Source organism: Chiloscyllium punctatum, chromosome 26 (assembly GCF_047496795.1).
Source record: "Chiloscyllium punctatum isolate Juve2018m chromosome 26, sChiPun1.3, whole genome shotgun sequence".
Lineage (NCBI taxonomy): Eukaryota > Metazoa > Chordata > Chondrichthyes > Orectolobiformes > Hemiscylliidae > Chiloscyllium > Chiloscyllium punctatum.
In genome coordinates, this window is record NC_092764.1 from 3,483,070 (window position 1) to 3,498,937 (window position 15,868).

Below are 15,868 nucleotides of genomic sequence, written 5' to 3' on the forward strand. Positions count from 1 at the left end.
CACGGGCCTGGTCTGATTCTCACTGGGGCTACACGGGTCTGGTCTGATTCTCACTGGGTCCACACGGGCCTGGTCTGATTCTCACTGGGTCCACACGGGCCTGGTCTGATTCTCACTGGGACCACACGGGCCTGGTCTGATTCTCACTGGGGCCACACGGGCCTGGTCTGATTCTCACTGGGGCCACACGGGCCTGGTCTGATTCTCACTGGGGCCACACGGGCCTGGTCTGATTCTCACTGGGGCTACATGGGTCTGGTCTGATTCTCACTGGGACCACACGGGCCTGGTCTGATTCTCACTGGGACCACACGGGCCTGGTCTAATTCTCACTGGGGCCACACGGGCCTGGTCTGATTCTCACTGGGGCCACACGGGCCTGGTCTGATTCTCACTGGGGCTACATGTGTCTGGTCTGATTCTCACTGGGACCACACGGGCCTGGTCTGATTCTCACTGGGGCCACACGGGCCTGGTCTGATTCTCACTGGGGCTACACGGGCCTGGTCTGATTCTCACTGGGGCTACACGGGCCTGGTCTGATTCTCACTGGGGCCACACGGGCCTGGTCTGATTCTCACTGGGGCTACACGGGCCTGGTCTGATTCTCACTGGGGCTACATGGCTTTCCTTCCAGCTTTGAACCTGGAGGCCATTCAGACTGCTGTGAGGAAAGTTTCTTTGCTCTGAATTATGAACATCAGGTATATATGGCAGTTGAATGCTAATATTGGGGTATTTGGATAGAGTCAAAATTCACATGACAGGAAGATATAGTCCAACAGCTTTACTATATTTGAAATCATCATGTTTTGGAGCGCTGCTGCTTCTTCAGATGGTGTGGAGATCATTCCAATAATTGCGAGTGTCAACAGGTGGCTTCTGGCTTTGTCTGCCCTATTCCCACACTGGCACCTCCACATCATGGAAAATATCGAGAATGCTTTACTCTGTATCTGACCCTGCACTGTACCTGTCCTGGGTGTGCTTGATGGGAACAGTGTTGAAGGAACATTACTTTCAATTTAAAAGAGATAGATTTATTTTGATCTAACCCCATGCTTTCCCTGTCCCGGTGTGCGTTTGGGAACAAGGTAGAGGAGCTGTACTCTGTATCTAATCATGTGCTGTACCTATCCTTGGTGTGCTTGATGGGGACAATGTAGAGAGAGCTTTACTTTCATCTGATCCCATGGTCTACCTGCCCTGAACATGTTTGATGAGTACAGTTTTGGTTTAACCAATTTTGTGTATTTTGAATTTTGCAGAGCAGTACCAGTTGCTTTGTGACCACATTGAACAGATGACGACAGTGGAGTGAAGCATTGGAATGAGGAACAATCTTGAACAGCGATAGCAGCTGATAGCTTATGTCCTCCAACTTGACTTTGTGCACCACTAACAACTTTGACAGTGAGCTTGTTGCAGTTAGTGTGGTTACATGGGGTGGATGTGCCAATGCGTCTGACTTGCTTTATAGCGATTGTCCTATTCTGCTGTATGCCCCAAGTTATTTATTGTGTATTCTGCTGGCAGACAGACACAATCGACCATTTCAGAAACTAAGTGTGTATCTATTTAATGTGAGTTACGATGAGCAGTATTGGATCCGCAATGTGTCTAGTAGCCATAATTTCACAGCATTTCATCTTCTTCAGGAATAGGATGGTGCAAACCTTTTTATAGTAAAGCTGTAAAGGTTGTGAGGAGCATGTTGGCACATCGGCCTGTGCAATGCCATAGAGGATATCTACCCTGCACTGCCGCTGTCTGTATCTCCAGGTTTCTGCTTTACTTTAAGGTTGTTTGTGTGTGTGTTGTGTTTGTGATGTTTTGTTTGTCAGGAATTACCTGCGTTCTTTTTGGGTATAGGAGCCAAACATAGAGCCATGTTTTCTAACAGTCTTCTTGAACAGAGGGATTTTGGAGGAGAAACGATTAATTTCTTCCACTGTCAAGTCCCAGGACCCCTCTCTTCTAGTACATAGTCACTATACCTGTACCACATACTGCTTGGAGCATTTGCAGACTGTTATATTCAGTTTTCCTTGCATCCAGTTGGCAACTGAGACTGCAGTTTCACAACGCAGTAAGACATAAGCTCCAAAATCTCATGCTCCATTTTCAATATTTAAGTGATGATCTGTCACTCAGTGACATTGATATGAATACTGAAGACCTGAAAGGGTATAGCTTACAGTACTTTTTCAGTCCTTGTATTTAATAAGAGACTCCTAAATTCCTTGATAACCATCCCTACCCTAATCCTGCCTGTAATAAAAACCAAAACTGCTGGAGAAACTCAGCAGGTTTGCAGCATCTGTGGACAGAGAAAGAGTTAACGTTTCAAGTCCAGTGACCCTTCCTCAGAACACAAACTGCCTAACTTGTCCTGCCTTAAAAGAATCAGCCACTGTCCCTGGATGATTGTTGTCCGTCCCACCTTGTTTCCTCAGGCTGCTGCAGATCAGAGGTTTACGAACCCATCTCCTCATTGTTTAACTTGCTGCCTATTCTGTTTGATGTATTGATATCTGTCATGTAATGATTACATTTCTATATCAGTATCTAAGTGCTGTTTTCTGTAACTAATGTTGTTTAATTCAACATATCCTTATGTTTCAAATGTGAGAGGCTTGATGTGTTGTCTGTTTTCTTTCCGCTCTGAGAGTCCAGAGCGGATTATTGTTGATGATTTTATATTGAACAAGAGACTGGGGTGACCCCCTTCTGGGTAAACAGATTCCACTCCTGCACCATATATAATGCAGCTCAGTAATACTGTACTCTGCACACCTCTTCTCAAATACAACCCAGTTTTATAGAATGACCAATCAGTGCCAGATTTCCTCCAAACAGCGGCGGGAGTTTGGAACCAGGAGCAGCTTAAACAGCATCCCTGTTCCATGAACTGGTTGGTGTCTATGTACATGCTTCTTCTGTCTGTCAGCACCATACTGACTCTGAAGGAAATCGGAGAGCGTCATTTCCAAAACACATCACACAAAACAGAAATGACAAATATTGAGCCAGGAATTTTAAGCTTTTGTCACCTTTTTAAACAAATCATTACTGTGCTATAAATGGGAAGAATTATCTCTGTTTAATGGTATAGTTTCAGGACTAAGCTGAAGGTCAATGTTCTTTACTAAGCTGCTGTTACTGTGATCTGTATGTATTTAGGCAGCTCTTTACATCACCAGGCTGGAGGTTTGCTGCTACTGTGTGTCACTGGTCTGTAGTGTCATGTGGGGGAACTGATACCTCTCTGGTGTTTTCATGGACCACTCAGAGCCAGATTCAAATATGCTTGGCTGGTTTCTGGCAATAGCTTTGTCTACCTGTGGAGATGAGTATAAGACAATATCCTTGTACTAAGCACCGGTCGGTGTCTCAGGCTAGCTATGACTGAACGCTCCCAGTAGCGAGAGTTAACACTAGGCCACAGTGTCAAACTTTAATACAGTCTCTTCAATTCCTCTTGCAACAAAAACTAATGAACTAAGTTACCAGGGTAGAAGCCTCATGGTGTAATTATAAGTATGAGCTGAAAAATGTGTTGCTGGAAAAGCGCAGCAGGTCAGGCAGCATCCAAGGAGCAGGAGAATCGACGTTTCTGGCATAAGCCCTTCGTCAGGAATCTTTTTCAGCTCTGATCTCCAGCATCTGCAGTCCTCACTTTCTCATAATTATAAGTATGTCATCTGGATCTGTGACTTGGAGTTTCTGTTTGATGGCTTGTGGTCAGGAACACCAGGCAACAAGAAAGAAAGCCACAATCACATTTTAAAAATAAGTGTAGTTTGATTGAAAGTTTCTGCCACAAAATGGATGGTAATTTCTGCCAACCTTCCACCCTCTAATCAGACATACCTAAAAATGAGGTGTAAACCTGGTGAAGCTACCAAACAGGATGACTTGCATCCAAATGGCATAAACAGCAAGTGCTAGACTGAGCTAAGCCATCCACAACCAATGGATCAGATCTAAGCTGTGCAGTCCTTCCACATCCAGTCGTGAATGTTGGTGGACGATTAAACAACTCACTGGAGGAGGATGCTCCACAAATATCCCCAACCTTCATGATGAAGGAGCCCAGCACATCAGGGCAAAAGAGAAGGCTGATGTATTCACAACAATCTTCAGCCAGAGTGCTGAGTGGATGATCCATCTTGGACTCCTCCAGTGGTCCCCAGCATCACAGACTCCAGTATCTAGCCAATTTGATTCACTCCATGTGATATCAAGAAACAGCAGGAGGCACTAGATACTCCAAAGGGAATTGGCCCTGATAATATTCCAGCAATACTACTGAGAACGTGTGCTCCAGAACTTGCCTCTCCCCTAGACCAGCTGTTCCAGTACAGTTACAACACAGGCATCTACCTGACAATGAGAAAAACTGCCCAGGTATGTCCTGTACATAAAAAGCAGGACAAATCCAACCCGGCTAATTACTTCCCAATCAGGCTACTCTCCATCCTCAGTAAAGTGATGGAAGGGGTCACCAACAGGGCTATCAAGCAGCACCTGCTCAGCAATAACCTGCTCAGTGACACCCCGTTTGGGTTCCCCCAGGGTCACTCAGCTCCTGACCTCATTCCAGCCTTGGGTCAAACATGGACAAAGGAGCTGGATTCCAGAGGGGAGGGGACAGGGACAGGGACAGCCCTTGACATCAAGGAGCCCTGGCAAAACTGGAATCAATGGGTATCAGGGGCAAACTGCTGGTTAGAGTCATACCTGGCACAGAGGAAAATGGTTGTGGTTGTGGAGGGTCAGTTATCTCAGCTCCAGGACATCTCTGCTGGAGTCCCTCAGGCTAACATTCTTCATCTGCTTCATTGACAACCTTCTGTCTGTCATAAAGGTCAAAAGTGGGGATTTTCACCAATGATTGGCACAGTGTTCAGCACCATTCACAACTCCTCAGATACTGAAGCAGTCCATGTTCAAATGCAACAAGATCTGGACAATATCCAGGCTTGGGCTGACAAGTCGCAAGTAACTTTCACACCACACAAATGTCATACAATGACCATCACCAATAAGAGACACTCTAACCACCGCCTCTTGACATTCAATGGGTATTACCATCACTGAATTCCCCCCATTGTCTACATCCTTGGGGTTACCATTGACCAGAAACTCAAACGGACTCACCACATAAACACAGTGGCTACAAGACCAGGTCAGACACTAGGGATACTGCAGCGAGTAACTCACCTCTTGACACCCTAAAGTCTGTCCACCACCTACAAGGGACAAATCAGGAGTGTGATGGTATACTCCCCATTGCCTGGAATGGGTGCAGCTCCAACAACATTCAAGAAGCTTGATACCACCCAGGTCAAAACAGCACACTTGATTGGTACCACATCCACAAACATCTACTCTCTCCACCACTGGTGCTCAGTAGCAGCAGTGTGTACCATCTACAAGGTGCACTGCAGAAATTCACCAAAGATCCTTAGACAGCAGCTTCCAAACCCACAACCACTTCCATCTAGAAGGACAAGGATAGCCGGTACTTGAGAACACCACCACCTGCAAGTTCCTCTCCAAGCCACTCATCATCCTGACTTTCTTCACAGTTGTTGGGACAAAATCCTGGAATTCCCTCCTTACTGGCATTGTGGGTCAACCCACAGCAAGTGGACTGCAACGATTCAAGAAGGCAGCTCACCACCACCTCCTCAACGGCTGATCGGGATGGGCTATCATCGCTGGCCAGCCAGCGACAGCCAAGTCCCACAAATCAATTTTTAAAAAAAGCACACTGCTGCTTCATATTGGCATCGGTGCCAGAAGATTTCACTGTGCCTTTGTGGACAAAGTCTCAGATGGTCCTACATTTAGACATGGTACTGCCCTAGAAAAGAACTTAGAAAACCTGGCAAATTAGCACCAACTCCCATTTGCAAAGTCACAAAAGCAGAGTACAGAGAACAAAGCAGCCTGATCGAAACGTTCTCATGAAGAAAGCAGTTCAGATCTATGATGCACTGCCTGAGAGTGTGGTGGTGGCAGGGACAGTCAAGGAATTCAAGATAGAATTGGATTGTTTTTGGAAAAGTAAAAATGTGCAGAGTAATGGCAGGACAATAACAAGACCTAAAGTGCTCCCACAGAGGGCCAGCACAGACATGATAGACTGAATGGCAGTCTCCTGTGTTGGAAGAATTCTGTGATCCTTTGATCCTGTCCAATCAGACTCCTGTTCAAGGGAGATGGTTTGATCCAAGAAAGTGATCCAAGGATCTGCAACATTGTGTGTGTTACCCAGACTCAGCCCAACAGGAACAATACAAACTTGTCTTAAACATCAAACAGAGTTGTCATCAACTAGTCTTTCTGTGGAATAACGTGTTTGAAATGACTGTTGTATCCATGTGCCAGTTGTGGGTGTGATAAATTGCAATTCTGCAAAACTTTGAATAAATTTCCATTTCTCTCATGTTGAACTGCTGTTAAGATTTTGAGAGTAATTTATTTTTCTTATTGATTTCTCTGAACACTGTCTGCAGCACAGGTAACTGGGAGAACTGTCAGCTGATGGGCAGCCATGAGAAAATGGACTGTTTCTCTGTTTTAACCTCTGAAAGTAAGTGCACCATAAAATCAAACCCCAAATCCAGTCATTACTGGAAACCCTGCACAGAATTGGATGGTGACAGACAAATTTGGCATATGTAAACTTTGGCATACTAGTTCGAGGTAACCAAATTAGAACCATTTCCACTGTGTGGATATTCTAACAAAATTTATCAAACAATAATATACGCACTGTGTGTACCTGTCAGCCTGACTGTGAGCTTATACTGTCCTCACCCGACTTTCTCTACAGTCCCCCTCATCACTGACAATATAGGAAGAATATTAATACGGGAAGCTATTACTTCTGAGTTGGTTCTGATGGCTTGGACCAAGTTACTGAAAGAATGACAGTGGAGAAACAACAACAAACATTAAAAGAGTGAATGGATGAACTTGTTTATTCCAATCTGATGCAAGAACGCAAAGAGAACTGTAGGCAAATCATAGCTTAAGAGAGAGGTTAGAGGTAGGAATAGGTGCAAAAAAGACATACATATTGGCAAGAATAAACAACAGACCTGAGGATTGGGAACGATTTAAAATGCAGCAAAGAAACACCAATGGAATTGATTAAGAAGGAGAAAATAAAGTATAAGAGTAAGCTTGTGGGGAATGCAAGAACTAAATGTAAAAGTATGTGTATTGGTGGAAACTAATAAAAATCCCTTATAGTCAGAAAGGGAGGAATTTTATCATGGGGCAACAAAGCAATAGCTGACAAATTGAATTCATACCTCATTTCTGTGTTCACAAAGGAGGACATGAATAACATACCAAAAATGTTGGGGAAGACAGGGTTGAGAGAGGGATAAACGGAAGCAAATCTGCCTTAGAGAAATGGTGTTGTGGAAATTAATGGGACTGGGCCTGGTACCTCCACATCCCAGAGTACATAAGGAAATAGTCCTGGAAATAGTGAATATGTTGGTCATCTTCCAAGACTCTTTAGACTCTTAACAATTCCTACAGATTGAAGGGAAACTAATGTAACCTCACTATTTAAAAAGGGAGGTGGAGAGAAAACAAGGAATTATAGACCAGTGCGTCTGATATCAGTCGTGGGAAAGATGCTGGAGTCTAATCATCAAGGAGTTTATAGCAGAGCACTTAGAAAATGGTGGTAGATACAGACCCAGTCAGCATGGATTTACAAAAAGGAAGTCAGCCTTGACAAATCTACTGGAATTCTTCAAGGATGTACAGAGTACAGTTGTGTGTGAGCAGTGTGTAAAATTAAAGCTCATGGAATTGGGGTAGTATTGAGATGGATAGAAAATTGGTTAGCAGACAGGAAACAAAGTCAAAATAAATGTATCTTTTCCTGAACAGCAGATAGTGACTAGCAAGGTACTGCGAGGAACAGTACGAGGGCCCAAGTTAATCACAATAAACATCATTACTCAATTTGCATATGTCACAAAGCTGGAAGGAAGGACGAGTTGTGAGGAGGATGTCAGAAACCCTATAAAATTCTAACAGGTCTAGACAGGTTAGATATTCCTGATGGTGGGAGAATCCAGAACGAGGGCCCATGGTTTAAGGATAAAGGGTAAACCTGTTAGGACTGAAATGAAATGTATTCATCCAGGGAGTGGTGAACCTGTGGATCCACTTCTACAGAAAGTGGTTGAGACTAAAACTGTGTGTTTTCAAGGAGATAGGTGTATATTTTTTGTGGCTAAAAGGGATGAAGTGACATTGTTTGTGTTGGTGCAGGGAGCGAAGAAGAGGGCGCAATGGTGGTAATGAGCTTGATGATCAGCCTTGACCACATTTGAATGGCCTCCCCCTAATCCTGTCCTCTATGGTTCTCCATGGTGTGGCTTTTCATTGCAATGTGCACCTTCATTCCAGACAGTGAGCTCCCAACAAACTCTAAATTCAGAACAGAGTGCCTAAATTTACATAGCAGCTTTCACAATCTCAACATCTTAAATGCTTTATAATTAAGTAAGTTCCTTATTTGGAAGGATAATGTTGAAACTGCAATCACTGATTTGTACATGGCAAGCTCCTCCCAACAGCAATGTGATCCTGACCATGTAAACTGTGTTAGTGATGGTAGAAATAGATATTAGCCAAGACATCAGGAAAACACATCCTCCTAATAGTACCGTGGACACTGGAAATATTGGCTTGAATTTCTATTATAGACAACAGGTGCAGGAGTAGGCCATTCTGCCCATCGAGCCAGCACCATCATTCATTTTGATCATGGCTGATCATCCACAATCAGTATCCTGTCCTGCCTTATCCCCATAACCCTTGATTCCATTATCCTTAAGAGCTCTATCCAACTCTTTCTTGAAAGTATCCAGAGACTGGGCCTCCACTGCCCTCTGGGGCAGAGCATTCCACACACCCACCACTCTCTGGGTGAAGAAGTTTCTCCTCAACTCTGTTCTAAGTGGCCTACCCCTTACTTTTAAACTGTGTCCTCTGACTCGGGACTCGCCCATTAGCGGAAACATGCTTCCTGCCTCCAGAGTGTCCAACCCTTTAATAATCTTACACGTCCCAATCTCAGATCCCCTCTCAGCCTTCTAAACTCAAGCGTATACAAGCCCAATCGCTCCAATCTTTCAGCGTAAGATAGTCCCGCCATTCCAGGAATTGACCTCGTGAACCTACGCTGCACTCTCTCAATAGCCAGAATGTCTTTCCTCAAATTTGGAGACCAAAACTGCATACAATATTCCAGGTGCGGTCTCACCAGGGCCCTGTACAGCTGCAGAAGGACCTCTTTGCTTCTATACTCAATCCCTCTTGTTATGAAGGCCAGCATGCTATTAGCCTTCTTCACTACCTGCTGTACCTGCATGCTTACCTTCATTGACTGATGGTTTACTGAGCCATGGCTACAAAGGTCTGTAAAATGCTGGATTATAGAAGTTAATTTTGTTTTGTTTTTACACTGGTGAAATTCTATGCCTTTCCTAGGGCACAGGTTCCCAGAATACAGCTTCCGTCCCTGTTACAATTCTACAGTAGAGGTGGATAAACACATCATTCTTGTGTGAGTGTAGGTGATGACTTCTGGATGAACATTGGGCAAGGTAAAGAGACCTGGGTGTTCAGGTCCATTGTTCCCTGAAGGTGGTAACACACACCGCTAAAGTGGTCAAGGAGGCATATGGCATGCTTTCCTTCATTGGATGGGGTATTGAGTACAAGAGTTGGCAGGTCATGTTACAGTTGTATAAGACTTTGGTTCGGCCACATTTGGAATACTGTGTACAGTTCTGGTTGCCACATTACCAAAAGGATGTGGATGCTTTGAACAGGGTGCAGAGGAGGTTCACCAGGATGTTGCCTGGTATGGAGGGTGTTAGCTATGAGGAGAGGTTGAGTAGATTAGGATTATTTTCATTAGAAAGACAGAAGTTGAGGTTTACGAAATCATGAGACATATAGATGGTGGATAGCAAGAAAGGTTTTTCCACCAGAGTAGAGGACTCAATTATTCGGGGTCACAAGTTCAAAAGTTTAGGGGAGATATGCGTGGAAAGTTCTTTACAGAGGGTGGTGGGTGCCTGGAATGTGTTACCAGATGAGGTGGTAGGAGTGGGAACGATAGCGTTATTTAAGATATATCTAGACAAATATATGAATGGGCAGGGAGCAGAGGGATACAGATCGTTATAAAATAGGCAGCAGGTTTAGATAGAGGATCTCGTTTGGACAGGCTTGGAGGGCTGAAGGGCCTGTTTCTGTGTTATAATGTTCTTTGTAAGGCTGCTGTGATATGGAGAACAGGTCTGGGAGCAGCAGACTGTACTGTGCATCGGTGAGATTTTCTAATCAACCTGTCCAGAGGTAACATTGCATACCACTGCAGTAGGATGGTCTTGAATCTGGGGCTCCCAGGTCAGAGGTAAGATTACTACCACTGACACAGGAGCCTTAAAATCCATGCTGAGGAAGAAGACACTTTCCTCTAATGAGCCTGCTCAGCCATATTTCTGGAGCAGGAGTGCCTAAATCCCCTACCTCAGCAATAGGGCACTACCACTGCATCACAAGTACCCTTTATCCAAGAGTCATAGAGATGTACAGCATGGAAACAGACCCTTCAGTCCAACACGTCCATGCTGACCAGTTATCCCAACCCAATCTAGTCCCACCTGCCAGCACCCGGCCCATATCCCTCCAAACCCTTCCTATTCCTATAACCATCTAGATGCCTCTTAAATGTTGTAATTGTACCAGCCTCCACCACTTCCTCTGGCAGCTCATTCCACACATGTACCACTCTGTGAAATAGTTGCCCCTTAGGTCTCTTTTATATCTTTCCCCTCTCACCCTAAACCTATGCCCTCTAGTATCAGTGAGATCTTGTTAAATTCAATTACCAGTCTTGGGGCAGCTCAGTGGTTAGCACTGCTGCCTCACACTGCCAGCCCCAGGTTCAATTTCACCTTCTGGCAACTATTTATGTGGAATTTGTATATTCTCCCAATGTCTGCACGGGTTCCTCCAGTTTCCTCCAACAGTCCAAAGATGCACAGGTTAGGTGGATTTGCAATCGGAAATGTAGGGTTACAGGGATAGGGTAGTGGGGTGGGTCTGGGTAGAATGTTCTTTGGAGGGTTGGTGTGAATGTGAGGGTCCAGATGGCCTGCTAACACACTCTTGGGATTCCATGACCAGTCAGTGCCTGGGTCTAGGCCAGTATTAGGTCAACAGCCGTTAGATCTTCAGTGTAATGCTGTCCTGACTGAGCTACTTCAGCTCTGCCCTTTGGTGTCAGTAAAAGCAAACAACCAGAGAGGGTATATCTGTCAGTGTTAATATGGATGGGAGGTTCTGGACAAAGGGAAAATAACCAAAAATAGTACAAGCTGTGAAACAACTTGTTTAGGTAATAGCAGTAGAATTAAATGGATGAATTTGTTGCAAGGATGGAGTTGACAAAAGACTGATCAGGTTTTTGTACGCAATAATTTAGTAAAACAATTACAAAATGTTAACATTTCAACTGTAGTTCAGTTTTATAACAAACATCGAGACCATAATCAATCACTGGAATAAAAAGATGAAGTTCCTCAGTATTTGACTTGTGATCCATTAATAAATAGTTGTCCACAGTCTCTTAAAGCAAGACCCATAAATACAATGGCAACAGGTTCCTGTCGTGAAAACCCCAGAAACACAATAAATAACTCATGATTAATACTGTCCCCATCTTCATTTAGAATAAACTGAGCTGCCCTGTTCAGAAAGCTAACAGAAAGATTGATGTATCTGTACAGCAACATGTGAAAAGGAGGAGATTTCCTCTTTTGGGAGAATCTAGAAATAGGGATCACTCTTTAAAAATAAGGAGTCACCCATTTAGGGCAGAAATTAACAGAAACTCTCTCAAAGGGTCGAATGTCTTTTGAGGAAGTGAATTCCAAAATGTGGCAGAAGCAGAATCCTTGCATATTTTTAGGATAGCAGGAGATAGATTTTCGATAAGCAAAGTGGGTGAAAGTTTAATCAGGGATAGTTAGGACTGTAATTAGATTGGCCATGACCTTATTGAATGCAGCAGCCAACTCCTCGTTTGTCTGTTCACATGACTCTGAACTTATTCAAAAGTCAGGTTTAAATACAAGTGATGTCATCATTATGATGGACATGGACATCATCATCATGGAAATTAATTGAAGGGATTAGGTAAATACTTGAAGGGAAAATTTTGCAGATTTTTTGGTAAAGAGCAAGGGAGTAGGATTAACTGAATAGTTCTTTCAGAGTTGGCACAGACAACGGGCTGAGAGATTCACTGATTTTAATCAGATACCAGGACATTTGCAGTTGTAATTTATACACGTGTTACAGTCAGTGTGACACCTGCAGTGGGGGTGCAACTTCTTTCTGCTTGGTCCAGTAACCAGCTGCAGAGAAATGAGGCACAAAGGTATTGGTGTTTTCACCCTTCAGGGGAGTTGGACACAAACAAGAGAAACCCATTCAATCTGCTCAGCCCATTGTGATCACAGCTGATCTGTATCCTAACTGCAATCATCCTGCATTAACTCCACATTCCTTATTGTCCTTGACAAGCAAAATTACAGATTTAAAATTAGCTGAGCTAGAATCAACTGCTCTGAAACAGCACCTTTCACATTTCCTCATCCTGTGGGTGAATGTTCCTTCACTACACTCCTGAGGAGCTAATGCTGATTTTAGGGACATATTCCTTAATCCAAGGCTCCCATCAGTTTACTTAGCTACACTATTAATGGAATACTCCAGTCAAAACACTCTTAACCTTATCTATTCTAGGGAATAAATGACTAGTTTAATAATGCCTCCTCAGAATTTAGCTTTTAGAGGCTTGGAATCTTGAATCTTGACTGCACCCCTTCGAAGGCCAAACGGTCATACCAAGGTGCAGTGCACAGACTTGTACAGATTACTCAAAAGATTTGTACAACTGTGACACAACTCCTTCCCCTTTATAACAAACCTTTTAAAACAAACAATGATCTGTTTATTTGGCCCCAATTGTTTGCCTGACTGAGTTTCTCTTCTGGCATCTATTCCATCTGCCTGGATGTTTTATCTGTCTGTCATAGGGGGAGGTATTCAGAGTCACTGTTATCAGATTGAGATGACTCCTCACTAGAGAAGAGTAGGCTTCTGTTGAAGCTGTTGTACAACAGCATCTGATTATTAGGAGTCTGCAGAGGTCTTTTACGGAGCGACCAAGGTAAGGTGCGTGCATTATGTCCTGTGCAATTATCTGCCTCACTGAGCTGGTAATGGCCCCCATCTCCATACGAACTGTTCCCCTGTGAACTCAGTCTGTTGGATACTGATGGTTGGGCATTCTGGTCAGTGGTTAGTCTGAGCAGGAATATCTTGGGTTGAAACAAGGGAGAATGTAAAAGTGCTGCTTGTACTGCTGGTGAGATTGGGGCTGCTGTCAGGGCCTGCAGATCAATGCCATTTTGTCCAGGCTGGTTTAGTGACAGTGATCCTGAATCAGGAGAGTAGTCACTGTGTACTTGGAAAGGTGATGATGTGCTGGAATCGGATGCACCAGGACAAAAGTCAGCATTTAACCCCAGTCCTGTGGAGGTGACTGGTTGAGACAGAGGTTTATTGGCCTGGGTCTGGATTGAGGGGCACACTGGGACTGGGCTGGTACTGATAACTTGAGATTGGAGTGGGTTGGGAGGGGACAACTTCCTCATACAATCCTCAAACTGTTCATTACATGACTGGTCAAAATGGAGAGCAGAGAAGACCAGCCCTTGACTGTGAGCCAAAGGGGAAGGGCACTTCCTGTGGTCCCCCCTCTCTGTGGCAACTCCTTGTCCATTTCTCAGGCTGTCCAACCTCACGCCAACTTCAGTGCGATTTCCTCTCATCTCTGTCCAGTTCACAGTTTCTTCAACTTCATTTGCTATTTCAGGATGTAAAATTCCCAGCCACTGCTCTGTTACCTTCTCTTCCTGATGTTTTATATTGCCACAGGATGGCTGAGAATTTCCTTCTCCATTCTCCTGGGCTTCCCCAGGTTTTTGTTCTGCTTCAGTGCAGTGGCATGTACTCTGGACACTGTGTAATGGGGAGCTGGTCATCGGAATTCCAAACAGTATCTCACAGTTACTCCAGTTGAGATCTAAAAGACAGTAAACATGTTCCATCAAGTCAGCACTGTTTTCGAATTGCATCTCGTCAAATGTGGGAATAGGCACACAAGTGTGGACGCTGGAAATCAAACATAAGGAATACTGCAGACACATAGCGAAGGGTCACAAGACTCAACATTTATTGTATTTTTTTCTTGTCACTTGTTGCCAGACCCATCGTATTTACACAGCATTCTCTGTTCCTGTTAAACACATTTGGCGATGTCGCCAGACTATAGCAACACGACGGCTGGAGGAAGAGCGCCTCACCTTCCGCCAAGGAACCCTCCAACCACAAGGGATGAACTCCAATTTCTCCAGTTTCCCCATTTCCCCTCTCCCCACCTTGTCTCAGTCCCAACCCTCGAACTCAGCACCACCTTCCTAACCTGCAATCATCTTCCTGACCTCTCCGCCCCCACCCCCACTCCGGTCTATCACCCTCACCTCCTTCCACCTATTGCATTTCCAACACCCCTCCTCCCTACACTTTTATCTTAGCCTGCTTGGCACACCTTCCTCATTCCTGAAGAAGGGCTCATGCCCGAAACGTCAATTCTCCTGCTCCTTGGATGCTGCCTGACCTGCTGTGCTTTTCCAGCATTACTGTATGGGAACAAGTTCTGGAGTATGTCTTCAGTATTATTGCTAGAATGTTGTCAGGACCTCCAACCATTTCCAGATATTGCATGTCAAATAACACCCCCTGAGGCCAGTATCACATTACCAAGTCACCCTTTATTTACCTGGAGAGGATCTTTGACACTGATCCAGCTCGGAGTGACAGGGTTTCTGACACTCCTGTTTTATTAAACAGTACAAAATACCATTAACAATAAACAGAGAACAGCAGTTCACAAAAATGGGAAGGGGCAGAAAAGCCAAACCCCAAACCCCAAACCCCACCGTTCAACCAGTTTTCAGGGAAGTGAGGACAAACCTCAAATCCCACTTTCAGTCAAAGGTAACAGTAACAAATACAGACAAGACAGTGCAATCAATACAGCTATAAAACATACACCCGACACCCGTCCACACCACATACTGATCAGATCGTCCTTCACTAGCCTTCCTGCAGGACAGTCGTCAGCCATCCATTCTCTGGCTACCCTGCGTACGGACCTACCCTCCCCAGGCCCACTTACACTCCTGTTTTTACAACCTTATACTCCACAATCCCCTGATGAAGGAACAGCACTCCGAAAGCTAGTGTTTCCAAGTAAAACTGTCGTGCGATTTTTAACAACGTACACCCCAGTCCAACACCAGCACCTCTAAATCATTCCCTGACCAGGAATCAAACTCAACCCACAGTGGTGAAAGCACAGAATCCTTACCACTAGACTACCAGCAAAGCCACTGTCAGCCAGGGCTCCCTTATTGGACCACATTAACAATAACAGAACTAATGCTATGAGGTCCACCTGGCTGACCTCATTACAATCACTACAATGTGGAGTGAATCAAATTGGCTGAAGATTGTTATCTGTAATGCTGAGGACTACTGGAGGAGGCAGAGATGGATTATCCACTCAGCACATCTGGCTGAAGATTGCTGTGAAAGCTTCAGCCTTATCATTTGCTCTGATGTACTGGGCTCTTCCATCAATGAGGATGGGGATATTTTTGGAGCCACCTCCTCT

At 44.5% G+C, this 15,868-nt stretch overlaps 2 protein-coding genes across 5 annotated transcripts in view; one reads left to right on the forward strand and one right to left on the reverse strand.

Annotated features, from left to right (window-relative positions):
* Positions 1 to 15,868, forward strand: part of kiaa0513 (KIAA0513 ortholog) — a 173,303-nt gene that overhangs the window by 68,250 nt on the left and 89,185 nt on the right. For 2 of the 3 annotated variants that reach the window (XM_072595777.1, XM_072595776.1), the window contains exon 12: positions 1,269 to 6,464. The exons of the other annotated variant lie outside the window; for it this stretch is intronic. In XM_072595777.1, coding sequence (XP_072451878.1) covers positions 1,269 to 1,321 — 53 coding nt within the window. In that variant the 3' untranslated portion in view covers positions 1,322 to 6,464. Of the gene's footprint in view, positions 1 to 1,268; positions 6,465 to 15,868 lie in introns of those variants that run through there. 3 annotated transcript variants of the gene reach the window in all.
* The window catches only part of LOC140496250 (uncharacterized), a 31,708-nt gene continuing 25,166 nt past the window's right edge, over positions 9,327 to 15,868 (reverse strand). Inside the window, exon 6 of one of the 2 annotated variants that reach the window (XM_072595774.1) lies at positions 9,327 to 14,215. In XM_072595774.1, the coding sequence (XP_072451875.1) occupies positions 13,158 to 14,215 (1,058 nt within the window). In that variant the 3' untranslated portion in view covers positions 9,327 to 13,157. The remainder of the gene's footprint in view (positions 14,216 to 15,868) is intronic. The other variant, XM_072595773.1, reaches the window with a different exon arrangement.